The sequence below is a fragment of the Somniosus microcephalus genome, chromosome 27 (assembly GCF_052327205.1).
Source record: "Somniosus microcephalus isolate GS21.2 chromosome 27, FLI_Smic_1.0, whole genome shotgun sequence".
Classification (NCBI taxonomy): Eukaryota; Metazoa; Chordata; class Chondrichthyes; order Squaliformes; family Somniosidae; genus Somniosus; species Somniosus microcephalus.
This window is the reverse complement of record NC_141013.1, coordinates 13,655,172-13,673,842: the sequence shown is the minus strand read 5'-3', so window position 1 is coordinate 13,673,842 and position 18,671 is coordinate 13,655,172. Positions and strand designations below refer to the sequence as shown.

General features: G+C 43.3%; 1 protein-coding gene across 3 annotated transcripts in view; it reads right to left on the bottom strand.

Moving 5' to 3' along the window:
• Window positions 1–18,671, bottom strand: part of LOC147099986 (monoacylglycerol lipase ABHD2-like) — a 126,703-nt gene that overhangs the window by 20,714 nt on the left and 87,318 nt on the right. For all 3 annotated transcript variants that reach the window (XM_085968545.1, XM_085968544.1, XM_085968546.1), the window contains exons 6-8: window positions 15,753–15,936; window positions 4,025–4,117; window positions 2,473–2,586 (exon numbers count right to left, since the gene is read on the bottom strand). In XM_085968545.1, coding sequence (XP_085824671.1) covers window positions 2,473–2,586; window positions 4,025–4,117; window positions 15,753–15,936 — 391 coding nt within the window. The remainder of the gene's footprint in view (window positions 1–2,472; window positions 2,587–4,024; window positions 4,118–15,752; window positions 15,937–18,671) is intronic.

Sequence of the window (18,671 nt, the reverse complement as noted above, 5' to 3'; positions counted from 1 at the left end):
ACCCTAATTCTCAAGCCTCCTCCCCCAATTCTCCAGTCTTTCCACTCTGACCTCTTGTCCATACCTCACTTTGCCCAACAAGTTGTGGCCGTGCCTTCAGCAGCCTCAGCCCCACGCTCTGGAATTCTCTCCCTAAATCCTCCTCTCCTCTCTCTCTCTCTCTCTCTCTTAGGCCTTCCTTTAAACTCACCTGTTTGCCCAAGTGTTTGGTCACCCCTCCTAACATCTCTCTCTTTGGCTCAGCATCCATTGATTTTGATTATGCCTCTGAAGTGCCACAGGACGTTTTTCTACGTTAGATGTGCTATATAAATGCAAGTTATTGTTGTACATTTGTCGATCTTAAATATAGAATTCTTTTGGGTGGGGACCATAAAGACAGATAAACAGCTTTGGTAAATGAGCAAGCAAATTTAGCAGAAATATTGAAGATTAGCTGAAAAATAACAGACTTAGAGTACTATTGAAACCCACTGTTAAAGTGGCTATGTACTGGATTCCCATGAACTGAAGCACTCCTACCAAAATTTATATTATTCATTTGTGAGAAAAAAATAATTTAAGAACAGAGAATGCTGGAAAAACTCAGCAGGTCAGGCAACATCCGTGGAGAGAAATTTGAGTTGACGTTTCGGGTTGAAACCCTTCTTCAAAACTGGAAAGAAAATAAAAAGATCGAAGGCAAAGCTGCGATCGAACAAAAGAAGAAAAGGAGACAATAAAAGGTATTAGAAGCCAGATGAGATGGTAATGGGCCCGTGGAGACAAAAGGCAGCTGAGATTAGGTGTGAAGTGTACTGGCAGGATAAGGACAGCTGCCAGGTGAGAGAGAGAAACAAAAGGAAAGGAGGGGGGGAAAAGGAGGACCCAAAACAAAGGAGTGGAAAAAATTAAAAGGAAAAAAGTAATAGAGGCCGAGGTTATGATCTGAAATTATTGAACTCGATATTGAGTCCGGAAGGCTGCAAAGTGCCTAATCGGAAGAGGATTTGCTGTTCCTCGAGTTTACATTGAGCTTCCGTGGAACAATACAAGAGGCCAAGGACGGTGAGGTCTGAGTGGGAATGGAGCGGTGAATTAAAATGACAGGCAACCGGAAGCTTGGGGTCACCCTTACGGACTGAACGGAGGTGTTCCGCAAAGCGGTCACCCAATCTGCGTTTGGTCTCCCCAATGTAGAGGAGACCGCATTGTGAGCAGCAAATATAGTATACTAGATTGCAAGAAGTACAAGTGAATCGCTGTTTCACCTGGAAGGGGTGTTTGGGGCCCTGGACAGTGGGAAGGGGGGAGGTATAGGGGCAGGTGTTACATCTCCTGTGCTTGCACAGGAAGGTGCCAGGCGAAGGGGAGGGGCTGTTGGGGGTGATAGAGGAGTGGACTAGGGTGTCTCGGAGGGAGCGGTCCCTACGGAATGCTGAAAGGGGAGGGGAGGGGAAGATGTGTTTGGTGGTGGGATCACTTTGGAGGTAGCGGAAATGGCGGAGGATGATCCGTTGAATGTGGAGGCTGGTGGGTGAAAGGTGAGGACAAGGGGAACCCTATCGTGGTTCCGGGAGGGAGGGGCAGGGGTGAGGGCAGAAGTGCGTGAGATAGAACGGACATGGTCGAGGGCCGTGTCGACCACGGTGGAGGGGAATCCTCGGTTGCGGAAAAAGGAAGACATGTCGGAAGCACTGGTGTGGAAGGTGGCATCGTCGGAGCAGATACGGCGGAGAAACTGGGAGAATGGAATAGAGTCCTTACAGGAGGCGGGGTGGGAGGAAGTGTAGTCCAGGTAACTGTGGGAGTCAGTGGGCTTGTAGTGAATATTGGTCGATAACCTATCCCCAGAGATGGAGACGGAGAAGTCGAGGAAGGGAAGAGAGGAGTCAGAGATGGAGCTTTGCCTTCGATCTTTTTATTTTCTTTCCAGTTTTGAAGAAGGGTTTCAACCTGAAACGTCAACTCAAATTTCTCTCCACGGATGTTGCCTGACCTGCTGAGTTTTTCCAGCATTCTCTGTTGTTATTTTGGATTTCCAGCATCTGCAGTATTTTGCTATCGTACAATATAAATTAAGAGTGTTATGAATTAACACAAAACAGGGAGAAAAACAAGATCTGTTCTCAAAATAAGCAAAAAAGCAAGTCTGAGGGAAGCATCCTCTCAGACATCTATGGGATGAAATGTAGGTGAAATGTTTGACAAGTTAATCTGTGTTTTGGCAGTGTTGGCTGAGGGTTGAAAGAGTAATGTTGCTAAAACACTGGGAAGGCCCTCAGCTCTTCATTGAGAAGTGCATGGGCTCTTTTACATTCATCTGAATAGGCACCAAAAAACAGCACCACTGACAATGCAGCACTTCCTTAGCACTCTGCTGGAGTGTCAACTCAGATTAAGAGATTAAACTCCTAGCAGGGGGCCGGAAACCACAATTTCTAACAGAGGTGAGATCGCTAGCAGAAACCAAGATGACATACTGCCACTTACCTCATGATGTTGTCATCAATGTGCATCAGAGAAGTTGCTGTATAGAGTTTGCTAAGGTCTACATCTACCAGAGCATTTGGTGTATTGAACTCATTTTCTCCAAATAGTATTTTTCTGTAACATATACGTTACAAAATGTTAATTTCTAACTCATATTTATGGATGCCAATTGGCAGAGAATCTAATGTTATGAAAAGTAGATACAGGCAAACACATGCAATGTTGACTGAATACAGTACAGCATCACCTATAGTAGCCACGGCTGTCTCTTTTGTCAATGAAGAGCGTGATTCCAGCATGGACCAGGAGAAGGCAATTTTCCACCTTTGCTTTCTTTGAACTCAGTCTATTAATTATTCCCTTTACTGTGTGTGCTATGCTATAATCTTCCTGCAAAGGCGGCAATAAAAGATGGATCTAATAGTAATTACATAACAATGTCATAATTTTCTCAAATTGTGAGGTTTTTTTTTTACTTTTAAAGATTAAAATCCAATTTCTATTCTCTGTAATACAGTATGAGTATTAACAGGCATATCTGCACTAAAAAATATAGAAGTCACCCTGTCCTGTAAACAATGGCCACAGGTCATCAGCAGTAACAAGTCATATAACCGTTGCAGATTAAAAATACTGGAGTGAACATCTCGTCACCCCAGTCCCCACTCTGCTGAATTTAGTGGCACAAAATCTTCAACACATCATGGCCGTGCAGACTATTTTATATGGAAGCTAGGATACTGGGAAGAGTGCAGAGATGCACAACCTCAGTGCTATTGGGTCTGTTGGAGAGCTAATGGGAAGGAAGCCCACATTTTAGAGCTCTCAGAATCCATAAGAAATTGGTTCTGGAAGCTGTTGGAGATGCAAAATGAATTTCCTTTGTAGTTCTGTACTGGGTTCTGGTGACAGGATTATCTTCTACCTGCAGCTGACAGCACACCAACACAAAAACAACATTATAAATCCAAGAACTAATTTTCCTTTAATTAAGTAATATCAAAAATCTTGCACTGGCTAATCGACAAGCGCTGCTTTTATACGGCAATATGAGTGCTAACAACTCCCACGCAACTAGTAGCAACATCAAAGTAAACTTGCCTAGGCTGGTGACCAGGAAGACCCAAGTGCTGGTATTAGCAAACCCAGCAAGTTTATTTTGGCATTACCATTGGTTGTGCGAGACCTGTGCATTGAGGGCCAGGGGCACTACCATGGCAGTGAGCACAATATAAAATCAGCTTACACAGACATTTTCAAATTGTGTGCTTGAATATGAAGGTGCACATAAACTCTGCTTAAGAAGGCACAAACAGGTACATAATGGAGCTAGAGGGCAAGAACAAAAAGAATTTATGTTAAGCAAACTGCCCCTTCAGTTAGCACACAATTATGCACAAACAGGTTAAACATTGGCTGTTATAATTATATAGCAGTTTCACAGGCCACTCTTGTTCTCTAAAGAGAAATATGAATCCTTCGCAGCATCTTTTACAGAATATATTCTGTAATCACAATAAGCAAATGAATAACTAACAGAAATGAAAGTCACCTGTGAAACAAAATAATCTTTTTCATGTTGTCTGCCATTAGGAAGTTGTAAAACCTCCGACATTGGTCCCATTGAAGAAAGGTTTCCTGTGCCCTAAGCAAAAACAAAAGAAAATACCTTAGGCACACGGCAACAGAATATAAAGCACAATTCGTAGAGTGCTGTGCAAATCTGTTTCTTCCAGTGAGTAAGGAGACAGGCAGAACCTGACAGCTTTACAAGTTTAAAATAAAGTGAAGCAGTGATATCTTATTTACATTTAAACAGTTCGCTAAAGATTTGAATCCCACATCTCAGGAAGCTCTTCCAACACCATTCTGACATTCCTAGCTAGGAGGCAAGAAGCAGCTTCCTGTCCAGTAGGCAATCCTTCTCTAGCTTTCAACTTAATCTCTCCATTACAAGCTTTGTATGGTGTATCTAGTCTACTGATACTACTGTAATCATTACTGGTCTAAACTTTTCTCCAAACATATTGCACAGTGCTACTCCTTACAACCTCATTATACCGAAATTAAGAGTCATTGCGCAGTTTTCTATTCCAACTAATTCTTTCCGGGAGCTTAAAACTGTGGAACTCTTACCACCATACAATATGTGGCCGTTAAGACCTGAAGATTTGCATTATTTAGTCACTAGGCTTCCATTCACTATCATCTCTTTTCAACCTTGGTGGTGTCCTGCACAATGGCGACTGGCTTTCGATCTAGGTAACACTGAAGAGTCCACACAACAGGCTTAATAAAACAGACTCAGTTGGGTTCAGTAGACACCCTCAATAAATGTCTTGCAACAGCTCTACTATAAATAGTACAGGAAACTTTCGATTAACCGGCCCCTAAATAACCGGAACGCTCTATCCACCGGCAAAATTCAGGAGTCGGTTCAGGTAACTTTTTTTACTTTTAGTTACTTTTTTTACTCCATTTGTTGCTGTGCAAGGGTGTAGCTGAAGCTGTTGCTAAGCTACAGAGACGCTTGCAACTTGTGCCGATTGTTTTGAAGCTGTAAGCAACAGGGTTTGTTGCTTTATACGGAGCTCTGAGCTCCGTATCTTTTACTATAGCATTCGGTTATCCGGAATTGTTGATGAACCGGCACCACGTCGGTCCCGTCCATGCTGGATACCAGAAAGTTTCCTGTACATTATTGACAGTCCTAGAATAATGGACAATAGCAGCAAAGTTCAAAAATGCATATATTGAAATGTCCTATTAATTGGATTCGTAATGCCCTAATAATGCAGCATTAATTTTCATTATTAACCAGAAACATTTAGTTGATACAACTACCTAATGAAACCAACACAAGGCCATTTAAACCTGCCCAATAACATAAATGTGGCAGTATTCAAAAGCCAGACAAAAACAGGAAAGGATCACATGTAGCACATGAAGTACTGTGGGAGGAATGACTTCCACAAAGCAAGGTTTAAAATCCATTTTTTTTTTTTTTTATAAAAAGAGGCCTTGAATTTTTCCAAGCATTTCCTCATTCACTATCATTCCAGAGACTTGCTCAGTTTGTTAAAAGGAGAAAAATCTGTTTATTTCTGTGACCAGAAAGTTCTAAAAGGGTTAACGTTCCCGTCTGCACTTTGTCAGTGCCTGACCTTAGTTTTTACCCCAATTTTAAAAAAGGTCAATTTCAGCAGTATATGATCTACCTTGTAGCAATAAAGAGAATTAGACAGCAACCAGATGTTTTTATCTTGTAAATAATTACTTCTAGCTTTTAATTATAGGAAGTCAAGCCCAAAATTTATAGAATTCTGGAGTCGTTTGGTGACGAGTAAGGAGGAATAAGTTATCACTGCTCTACATCAAGCACGGCAGCTACTTAAATGCATTGCATTAGCCTCCCAGAGTTTTGTTGAGCCAAAGGGGAATAAACTCTGCTTTTAGGTTTGTGTTTTGATATACTTGTTGTAGTGTAAACAGGAGAATTGCAGTCTAATGCTATTCAAGTTGTGCCTCAAGTGTATAAATGATTGTAATACTAAACATCTTATACCATATTTTAATGCACACAAATGACATTTGCTAACAAAATAGTTATTTCTGCAAAATGATAAGAAAAAATGAGAACTCCCCTGCTTTTCTTAGAAATAGTGCCATGGGATCTCTTACGACCGGACAGGGGCCTCGGTTTAACGTCTCCTCCGAAAGACGGCGCCTCTGGCAGTACTGCACTCCCTACTGCACTGGAGTGTCAACCCAGATTTTGTGCTCAAGTCTCTGAAGCGGGACTTGAGCCCACAACCTTCTGACTGAGAGGCGAGAGTGTTACCCACTGAACCACGGCTGACCCACAAATATATATATTTATATATATAGAACAGAATTGCCTATAGTTTGGCACTAAAATTAGCAGCAATTGGAGACGACTAATGTGCAAAATGGAAACCATACAAAGATATAGTATGGTTGGTTTTCTAACACTGCAGCAACAGAGGAGCTTTACCTTGAATTGAACATGCATCTAACAGTGCTTTATAGGAACACTGGATGTAAAGAATGGGAAATGTTCCATTCTCTAAATGCGTTTAGATGAGCAAAATAGAAACTAACCCCCAACATGCCAAAACTAAAATAGCACAAACATTTCTGCTGTTAGAGACCAAGCAAATGCCTGGGGGTAGGTTTTATTACTTGCTTCTTCAGCCCAATGAATTATACTGAAATGCAGTTAAGGTCGAGTACTATAGATCAACTGTTCATTAAAAAGCACTAGTTTACATTCTACTGCTTGGCTTTTGTATTTAATTGCCAAAGAGCTGTGAGCAGGAACTTTTCCCTGGGAGTTCATAAAGTTTAAGGTCAATGGCTACAAATTAGAGGGACAAGCAGTTCTTTTAGTAGCTCCCAACCTTTGCTTGTATGAAACAAGGGTAGTCTCTCGCAGAAAAATGGAAGCCCATTCAACTTGTACAACGGAAGAAAAACACTTGACACGGGTAATCAAATTGAAGGTGTAACTGGTAGTAAAAGGATGCAGTGCACTCATACAATCACGAGAGGTCTTATCATGCTTTGTATCAGCAACATACTGACATCTGAACTGCAGAACACTTTCCTTTTTGGATTATTTAAGCAAAGATCTCCTAGGGAAATTGAGCAACAGGGGTAAAGACTGAGAAATGCCCCAATCTGAAAATTCTCAGTAGGGGCATCAATAAAAATGCTACAACAATGCATTAATGAAGCCACCTCCAGGTTTGTGTGTAGTTACAAATTGGATTTGACACACTAATGGAACTAAACTTCAGCAAGAATCAGCACTTTAAGGGGCATGGGGGTAAAAAGAGGAAATCCCAAGTGGAGAATTGTGTTAACTGAAGAGTAAGGTTAGGCAACAGGTCGAGAGACTGTGCATTTCCTTGCAAACAGTTTTTGACTTATTCTTGACGACTTCTATTAGAAAGTTGCAACCTCTTCATATTTTGCAAAATGTTCTTTAAGTTATTAGAAAAGTCCTCAGGAACTTTTTTCATTCTCTGCTCAAAGCCACTCTGTAACCAGGCTCTTGAGTGTGTTTAAGGAAGACTCTACAAACTTTCTCTTCCCATCCTGTGGGAAACTGCTTAGCATGAGGGGAACCGTTTTCCTTCCCCAAAGTACAGCCAAGATCAGAATCTATGCAGGAAATCATAGCTGCAAAGCCGCAGTCTATTATATTGTGGCACAATGAGTTGGAGCACCAGCATGATGCCTTGCTGCACACTTTCTAAAAGTGCGACCCCCTTAAATCACCAAATTTACTGCTTAATCTGGATTGGACCATGAAATCAATCTCTTTTGTCACAGTTTGTGTAGGATAAATAACTCAGAGCTGCTGTGTAAAACACTGTCTCCACAACCAAATTCAATTAAGCTTCTGATGAATCAAATAATCTTGAAGTGCAACAATCCACAACACTCCAAGGAACAGCTGGGATGTAACTTTAAATTAGATGCCACCTCAGCAGGGATTGAAGGTTAGCGCTGAAACATAATTGTACTTGTTCTGTACTTGGATTAAATTAACATGCTTTCGTTTAGTGTCTCACTTCCAGAGCGATATAAACTCAGTTTAATTAATTTGTGTTCCCAATCCCCTTTCCCACATTAACTACTAAAGACATGGCTTGTTTTAGTGGCGCAGTCTGGCACCAGCGTTAAACATTGAAGCACAGGATCAGCTCGACAGCACTCGCCTCAGTCAGAAAGGCTGCAGATTGTAGCCCCAATCTAGGGTCCAGCGCCACCCGACACTCCAGTAAAGTACTGAGGGAGAGTGTTGCTTTGTTGGAAGTTGCATCATTCAGATGAAGTTGAACTGTGGTCCTGTCTGCCTGTTCCAGGCTTTAAAGATCACACTGTTCACATACAACAAATTATTTTGAGATGCCGTGACCGTCATGTAGAGAAATGCAGCAGCCATTTTGCACGCAGCAAGATCTCACAGAACAACGAGATGAAATAATCTATTTTTTGTGTTGGCTGAGGGAGAAATGTGGTCTGCACAGCAGGAGAATCCTCTATTCTGTCAAATAGTGGCATAGGATCTTTAACATCCACTAAAACAAGCAGACAATTCAACATGTCATCCAATAGATCACACGTTCAACAATGCAGCAACCTCTCACAACTGCACTAAAATGGCAGCCTAGATTACATGCTAAAGTCCTAGAGAGAGACTTGAACCCACAACCTCCTGACTACAAGGCAAGTACACTACCAATGAGCCAAACTGACACTAAAATAGTGCAAACTGTACGTGGTCTGTTGGATGGACCAAATGACAATATTACATTCTATCATTTCCAATGTCCTATATCTTGTCAATACTGTGGTAGGGATATCTTTACAGCTGGGGGGGGGGGGGGGCACGAGAGCCTATATAGGTTCATTTCTTGTACCCGAAGTAACAAAGCAACACAAGTACTGCTACTTTGCCATATTAGCGCTGAATACAGAACAGGAATAGTACCTATAATGCCAATACTGGTACAGAATTAGTTGTCCTTCATAATCCTTGGCTTATTCAATCTTGAAAAAAGATTTTAGTAATGATTACAGAAAAAAGCCCCAATATCTAATTGAAAAGGAAACTTGAGCTTTGCTCCCAAGCATAAAGACACAGGTGACAAAGGGAAAGGTACAACCTGAACTGCTACAACTTAAATAACTGCAAAGTTCAGATATATATATATACTAGCTGGGGAGCCCCGCGTTGCGAGGGCAATTTTGGGGCGCTTGGTCTCCCTGCCCCTGTGTGTCCCCCCTCTCCCTGTCATATCCTCTCCCTGTCCTATCCTCTCCCTGTCCTATCCCCCCCCTCCCCTCCTCTCCTCTCCTCTCCCTCCCCTCCCCTGTCTCCCTCCCTCCCCTCCTCTCCCCTGTCTCCCTCCCTCCCCTTTGTCCCTCTCTCCGGCCCCCCGCGCGATTTCCCGAGGCTCTCCCCCACCCCCCCCGCGCGATTTCCCGAGGCTCTCCCCCCACCCCCCGCGCGATTTCCCGAGGCTCTCCCCCACCCCCCCCCGCGCGATTTCCCGAGGCTCTCCCCCACCCCCCCCCGCGCGATTTCCCGAGGCTCTCCCCCACCCCCCCGCGCGATTTCCCGAGGCTCTCCCCCACCCCCCCCCGCGCGATTTCCCGAGGCTCTCCCCCACCCCCCCCCCCCCGCGATTTCCCGAGGCTCTCCCCCACCCCCCCCCCGCGCGATTTCCCGAGGCTCTCCCCCACCCCCCCCCCCGCGCGATTTCCCGAGGCTCTCCCCCACCGCCCCCGCGCGATTTCCCGAGGCTCTCCCCCACCCCCCCCGCGCGATTTCCCGAGGCTCTCCCCCACCCCCCCTGCGCGATTTCCCGAGGCTCCCCCCCCTCGCGATTTCCCGAGGCTCTCCCCCCCCCCCCCCTATTAAATTGTTATTTAATTCCCTAGCACATCATTAAAATATTTACCTTAGTTCCCTAACACACAAAGTGTGGGGGAAAAAATTGTGAAAAATCAAGATGGCGGCCACTCACCTCGGTTCAGAAGGATAAGGCCCGCCCACACACGCACTGATTGGTCAACCGGTGAGGTCACCGAAGCGTAGGATTGGTCAATCGTCGAGTCACTCGACACTCAACTGTAGGAAGGAACCCGCCGTCCGATTGGTGGACCTCGACGTCACACGGTCGCTAATGAGATGCTAATGAGCGGAACGCTGAACATTTTTGGGATACCGCGGGCGGGATTTTTGTCCGGCCGAAACGTAAATACGCCTATGACCGGTCCGGAATCGCAAGCTTTCTTTTGAGGCGACGCGCGCGTCGGTACGCTCTAACTTTCAAACGTATAGAGAACGGACAGACATCGGGACAGACAGAAGAGCCGCTTATATATATATATATATATATAGATACACCAAAACTTCAAAAATACAAACACTTAAACACTGGAGAGCATTCATCTGAACTAAGCAGAACTCTGAAAGTGCAATTTCCCAATGACTAAAGAAGGTTTATTGTGGACTCCTCGTGCTTGTACCAAGGTCCACATACACCTCCTTAATGCACTTTGTCATCCCTATACGTAGTGTTAAAATTATTGCTCCATTGCCTACTCACATTCTGTGCCAGGACTTCGAACTGTAAACTCCTCACTGCCCTCAGTTTTCAATTAACTTGCTTAAAACCTAAGCTTGCCAACACCTAGTCACTTCCTGACTCACCTAATCTTCTCTATTCTCCTCAAACTTCATGTATCCTATACAATGGACTTTAGCTTTCTACCAAGGTTTCGCAACAAAAAAAGTTACATACTGTAGTATAATGTACTTGTATTGAAATATAAAATGAGAAATGCAGAAATCATGTACAATAAGTTCCATTTCTGTACTAAGCTGCAGTTAATTCATAACGTCAGTGCTCTTATCGGAGGTTCTACTGTATTATCTAATTAGTATAAAGTCTTTAATTTACTAGTAAATGCAAAAGACCCACTAAATATACTGTCTTTAACTAGTCCTTTGACTTACCAGAACCTTTGATACACCAAGCATTGCTTACTCTCAATTACAGAGTGATTTTATTTACAGTTTAAAATGTAATTTTAAAAAAATGAATCCAACACAGCATGGGAGGTAGGGTAGGGCAATTAACTGGTAGAATTTTTGAATCTGTGACTACAATTTTTTGGCAACCTGCTGAATTAACCCTTTCTCAAGAGTTGACTGATAAATTTCTGGAACAACTGATGCTTAAATGTATTACAACTTTGAGGCAGCAGTAATTCGAGTTTAACAATTTTCAGGAAACTTTGGTTTATCCAGAGGTTGTATGTCCGGAAACCTCGATCTACCGGCAGAACTCAGGAGCCGTTTTGTTAGGTTTTTTTTCTTCTCGTGGCTTTGTTTTCAACAGCCGGGCTCTGGAAAGTCTCTCTGAAGCTGTTGCTAAGCTACAGAGATGCTTCCAAGGTACGGGCCGACTGTTTACAAGCTGTTGCTAAGCAACAGTTGTAGTGTATGTGCCTTTAAGAGCCCCCTGTGTACTGTAATGCCGGTAATGGTCACTCGGCCCGAAGTCCCAGAGAGTCCAGCGGGAACGAGTCTCCACCTATTAAAAATACCTATGTAAATAAAAACCGCGGAGAACAGCGTTGTCAGAAGCGGCAGCGGCAGGAAAGCACGGGAGGCGCCATTTTTTTTCTGCGGGGAAGAAAGGAAAGCGCGGGAGGCGCCATTTTTTTTTCAGGATGCCTAAGACTGGCAATATTACTGATTTCGATAGCGATAGAGGGGATTGGACCACATATGTGGAAAGAGTGGAGGTATATTGCACAGCAAATAAAATAGAGGATGATAAAAAGGCATCAGTACTTCTAAATCTAATGGGCGCAAGGACATACGGGCTGTTATGAAACTTAATCACTCCAGCCAAACCGAAAGACAAGAATTTGAAGGAGATTGTTGATACCCTACAGGAGCACTTAAACCCAACACCGCTGCTGATAGCGGAACGATTCAAATTCTTCAGGAGGAATCAGCACAAGAATGAAAGTAACGCTGATTACCTCACCGAATTAAGGAAGCTGTCAAAGCACTGCCAATTCGGGGCAGGACTGGCAGATTCTCTTCGAGACAAATTCGTCTGCGGTCTCCTAAGTGAAGGAACACAGAAAAGGCTACTTTCCGAGAAAGATTTGACACTGGACAAGGCTTTCAGTGTGGCTGTATCATACGAAGCAGCCGCAAGAGGAGCTGCAGAGATACAGCAAAAGCCACAGGACTTCGGCACCCATGAAATGACACAGGGTTGAGAGATGTTATCGCTGCGGCAGATCCACCCATGACCAGAGGGACTGCTGGTTCAAGGACAAAGCATGCAGGCAATGCGGAAAGATTGGACACATTGCACGTGTATGCCGATCTGGAAACAAAAAATCCACGGACAGGAAAAAAATCAATAAGGAAAAGTACAGAAAGGTACAAATGATGACGGACAGTAGCTCCGAAGACCAGAAGAGCAATAGCGACTCCGGAAACAAGAGACTAAGCTGTCTCAAATTACATAATGTAATTACCAAAGAAGATTGCCAGACCATTTGGGTTACCCTCACGATAGCGGGGTCCCCAGTTAAAATGGAGCAAGTCCTCCAAGGGATTCCAGGCACTCAATGCTACCTAGACAACATCCTTGTAACAGGAGAAAACAACAACGAGCACCTTGCCAATTTGGAGCAGGTGCTCACTAGGTTGAAAGAACGGGGCCGACGAGCAAATCGCCCCAAGTGCGAATTTTTCCAGAAACAAAATATCATATTGTGGCCACATAATTAACAAGGAAGGGTTGCATAAGTCACCTGAAAAAATTGAAGCGGTCATAAAAGCCCCAGCACCTGAAAATGTCTCACAATTAAGGTCGTTCCTGGGATTGATAAATTACTATCATAAATTTTTACCGAACTTGTCAACTCTTCTGCACCCTCTTAACGAACTGCTACAAACGGGAGTAATTTGGAAATGGAGCGAAGACTGTAAACGTGCCTTCCATAAATGCAAAGGCTTGATCACGTCCAAGGAAGTTTTGGCTCATTACAACCCATCACTGCCAATCAGACTGGCGTGCGATGCATCCCCTTACGGCGTAGGAGCGGTATTATCGCATAGATTCCCTGATGGCTCGGAGCGGCCGATAGCTTTTGCGTCACGCTCATTGAACTCAGCTGAGCGTAACTATGCCCAGATCGACAGGGAAGCACTCAGCCTGGTATGGGGAAGTGAAGAAATTCAACCATTACCTACACGGACAAAAATTTACCTTGTTGACTGACCATCAACCCCTCGTCTCCATATTCAACCCTAAAAAGGGTGTTCCCATTATGACAGCGCAAAGGCTAGAGGTGGTCCCTTTTTCTAGGGGCACACCAATATGACATAGAATACAAAGGATCAAAACAGCATGGGAATGCTGACGGTTTATCGCACCTACCGTTGCCAACGGTAGAAGAGGCACCTACAGTAGACCCAGTGGAGATGTTCCACTCTACCATAGTGGAATGTCTACCAGTAACAAATTCTGCCATTGAAAAGGAAACGAGAAATGACCCGACTCTCTCACGAGTCTACGATTTAACGGTGAAGGGATGGCCAGCACATGGCGAACCACTGTTGCCAGCATTCTCGCAAAGAAGAGAACAGCTGTCAGTGTGCCGAGGAACCTTGATGTGTGGATCCAGAGTGGTGATTCCACCCAAACTCCAGGATAAAGTGCTAAAGGAGCTTCACGAGGGGCATCTGGGTGGAGTGAAAATGAAGAACCTAGCCAGAGCGTTTGTGTGGTGGCCAGGTATCGATGGAGACATCGAAGAAATGACCAAGAGCTGCCTAGGATGCCAGAAGGTCCAAAACGCCCCACCACAAGCCCCTCTACATCCATGGGAGTGGTCCTCATCTCCATGGCAAAGGGTACACATCGACTTTGCTGGTCCATTTATGGACTCAATGTTCTTAATCGCGGTTGATGCGCACTCCAAGTGGCCGGAGGTAATAAAGATGTCCTCCACCACCACGGAAAAAACCATCACAGTATTAAGGACCATATTTGCCAGGAATGGGCTGCCTGAACAGATCTGTTCTGATAATGGACCGCAATTTGTGTCCGAAGAATTCAGGAAGTTCTTAAAAAACAATGGGGTTAAGCACTACACGTCCGCCCCATACCATCCCGCCACCAATGGATTGGCTGAAAGGTTTGTCCAGACCTTCAAGAAGGCCATGGGTAATGAAGACATAAATCTACAGCATAAGGTAGATAACTTCTTGTTTGCATACAGGAATGAAACACATGTGGTTACAAACCAAACTCCCGCCATGATGTTCTTCAATAGAAGCCTAAGATGCTGGCTGGATTTGATCAAGCCAAACATCAGAAGGGACGTGGAGAACTGGCAATTTCAAGGCATGAAAGAAAGGCCAACAAGAACCTTCCAGATAGGTCAACAAGTTTTGGCCCGGGACTACCGTACCGAGAAATGGCAGCCTGGGACTATTTGCACACGACTAGGACCGCTGATGTATACCGTGGACATTGGAGAAAGCATAATAAGGCGCCATGCTGACCAGATCATAGAGTCACCCGAAAAGGGACAACCTACACAACTCTATACGCTTAATGATGAAGCAGAGATACCCATAGTATCTACCTCCGATCCGGTGATACTGGAACCAGATGAACCCGACACTGGCATTCAAGCCGAATCGACCTTGCCAAAAGAACCTACCACACCACCAAAAACGACTACACCACCGAGGTGTTATCCGGACCGAGTCAGGAAGCCTCCAGAGAGACTGACTTATAATTGATTAACTGCAGCAAATGTGTAATTATTGTTCTTGTAACATGTTAATTAATGATTACTTAAAATGTTATGTACTGGTTGTCTAAAAGGGGAGGAATTGTGGTGTATGTGCCTTTAAGAGCCCCCTGTGTACTGTAATGCCGGTAATGGCCACTCGGGCTATATAAGCCTGTATAGTGTCTTGTATCTGTTAGTTCACCTCCAGACTTTGTTCAGTAAACACCTGTGAAACTAACTCCTGCATTCCGTGTCTCCATTAACACACGGATACAACAAGAGTGTTTGTTGTCAGATACGGAGATGAAAACCTCCGTATGCTTCAACATTAACTTTGTATGTCCGGCAGTTTTGATAGATCGGCAACAGCTCGGTCCCGTCGGTGCCGGATATAACAAAGCTTCCTGTATATGAAATTAAGGTTCCTACGAAAAACACAGGCATCTTAAAACAAAGTTTCAATATTTTCCTTCTCTTCTCCTGAAGGAACTAGGGTGTAGTTCCAGGGTGCTAGAGGCCTCTTGGTTCCTCCTACAAAGGACCATTCTTTATGCCTCCCCCATAACAGCAAGCGTCAGCTTGCTATTCAACAGTGCAGAGCATCAGAGTGGGCCCTGATCCTGTCCTTATCCGATATCCTTAGTCACTATCCATTGAGTACAACAGTAGGAGGATTGATTTTTTTCTTCTCTAGCCCCAGAGCACTAAAGCCAATTGCAGCAGCCAAAATGTGTGTCTTGGCTGATCGACTGGGGATTGAACCGGAGAACATCTGGTCTGTTTGGTTCAGTATCACACTACATGGTACATTTAACCTTTCTGAATCAATTTGGCATTTCAAGCTAATTTTGTTGCACCCTGGGAATGAATACATGTGTACATTTAATTTTAAAACAACTCACCGCAGCGCACTGTAGCCTTGACAGACACTGATGCAACAAAGCACCTTCTCCTGATTGGCTCGATTCTCGCCAAGATATTTGCAAACAATGTTTCCACCCAGACTGAAACCCACAACAACCAGCTGGGTCTGAGGGAAGGTTTTCTTTATGTAATTTACCATGGCGCCAAACTCCCATGTACAACCTAGAAAAAAAAAATCATGTTTAACTTTCAAAGTAATAAAATGATTGACAGAAACAGATTTTAAAGTAATTTGCTCAAACATTTAAATCCCTATTCATTGTATTTTGCCAAGTTCTTCTACAGGTTCTGCCATCTGTGCTCTGGCAATCTGACAAATTTAGAAGTGTAAATAGTATTCTTAAACAGGTTAGAAACCATGAACGTTTTAATGAAACCCATTAGTTGTCAGAATTATAATACTGTTTTTGTCTTGGAAATTCACTTTCAAGGGGTTTTTGATTCCACTCATTACGGGTGACTGAAAAACCACATACCATTATGGACAGCTTGTGTTCCAAATCTTTTGGTGCTGTACTAAAGTTGGAAGCTGCACACAGCACAACCTAGTTTTGCAGACCTGATCTTATCCACGTTAATTTTGAACAAATATTTTCCCTGTCAATGTGTAAGACAGGTCAATACATTCTGGAATTCAAAAATTTCTTACTCCACATTGAAGGCTGCGCGGCCGACAAATGACAGTTCTATAGTTTAGACAAGTGTGTATTCTGCAGAGGCTAATTGGTACAAGCACATATGTAGTTGTTAAAGTATCAATGTAGAATAAACACAAAACTCTGACAACCCACTGCAAAGTTGTGCACATACTTTCTTCCAGTCAGTATCTATGTCATCACCCTTGTGACAGTCATGCAATATAAACTGATTACTTTAAAAAGACTTAAAAACACAACACGCAACTTTTGAGAGGTACACATGCAACCATGCAAGGAGAAGGATATTAGTCACGCACTAAACTTTGTTGGAATACACCAGACTGTCTTTCCTTGAGAATGCCTTTCCAATTGCAGGGTGGGCATATAGAACAGACTGATGGACCCGCTAGAAATCTGCATGAAGTCAGCTGGACAGACTTGCACTGAGAGTGCCTCATCACATCATTGAAATGAATGGAAGCATTTCACTTTTTTTTTTTTTTTTTTTTGGAGTGCAGTGACCATTTTGTGGGTAAGCACGATAGCTGTTTAGTACCAACAATGCCTTACAAAGCAATGAGGGGTTAATCTGTTTTTGATGACATGTGTTGAGAATATATAAGAATGTTGACAAGGGCACTGGAAGATCTCCCTGCTCTTCCTCAAATACTGTCATGGGATCACAAGATAATTACAGATGAGGAAGGCCATTTGGCTCATCTTAGTACATCCGTAACAACCCTAAAGTCATCCTCCCACCCCCATCATGCACATCGTTAACCTCCACCCAAACGATGTGACATCACTTTAACACCACATTTAAAGAACAGAATTACTCTCTTGGCCCAGAGGTGCAGTACTACCAACTGAGCCAAGGACTTTCCCCGTGTATGAATGCAATAACTTGATTAAGGACAACTTGTCTTGTGGAAATGATGCAAGTGTATTTCCCTCGAGTCATCAACTCCCTTCTCATCTCGTTAATCTGGTTATTTTTTTTTTTTTTTTAAAAAGAGAACCCGGCCAAGGCCCATAGAGCAGGACACCATCAGAGCAGAGGAAGAAGGAAATCAAATGCCAATGGCAGTAGTTGAGATTTGAAAACGTAAGAGGAGGAAGGGAAGACTAAAGTAGTTAAGGAGTTCCTAAGTTTTGAGTTTCTGGAAAACAGTAGAGTCTGAGATGGTGTGATGAGTCTTGCTTTTTAAAATCAGTGAGGATGCAGGGAGGAGGAACAAGTACATAACACCCTCAGTGCCTTTTCTTTTGCAAGTGATTTATTAGCAAAGCATTCAACCGTCGCTGTGTGTGGGAAGCAATTATCAAGAACATTTAGGATTACAGTTTCTCTCCCATCCCCCACAGAAATAGGAAGCAATTCTCAACATCTATGGCAGTAGAATCAAGTCTGTTCAGTCATTAGCCACATAGCACCAGGCCTAAGGGAATGGGTTCCACCAGAACATTGGGGTGAGGGAATGGATTCAGAACAGGATCATGCACTTGTGTGGCCAATTTCTTTCCACCTCTTCCAAATCCATTGACTCATGATGTTGCCCAATTTCACCGCCACCTTTCAGTACCTTGTCAAAGTAGCCACTTTTGAAAGGAGTGCAGTTCACAGTCACAATGACAGAACAGTTATGTAAAATCTAATGTACTGCAAGAAAAATTAGTGTATGAAATGGGCATGTGTTCTGAATTTGTAACAAAATCAAAGGGCTCTGATGGCAAACTACTCAAAGCTTTGTAGTTTAGATCAGAATCTTTCAATTATCCAGAAGCTTTGTAACATAGCACAAAACCAGCTGTTTTTAAATTGTAAGTGCAATGTGCTATTTTATTTGATCTTATGCTCATCCACCAGCATTGTGTTAGAAGGCTGTATATTTACACCTATCTGCTCTCCGGATACCTGTAATAGAGATGAATGCATTTTTCCTGGCAGGGGAGGGTTAAAATATCTGAAAATGGGAGGGTGGGGGCGAGTCCCAAATTGGAATTGCACTGTAACTTCAAAGGCAGGACTTCTCTTCCCCTACCTCTCATCAGCAAGACCAGTGAATACAACAAAACTACATCAATAACCTGTTGAGATATTTCATTAGCATATGGCTAAATGAATCTGGACAAAGCACGAGTAGGCTATTGAAATGTTAATTTTTATTTTTAAAAAAGCAGAGAGAAAAAGTATTAAATCAATCCCAAGAAACAAAAGAAGCTGGTAGGACTTTGAAATGCAGAAATATCTGCAGAGAA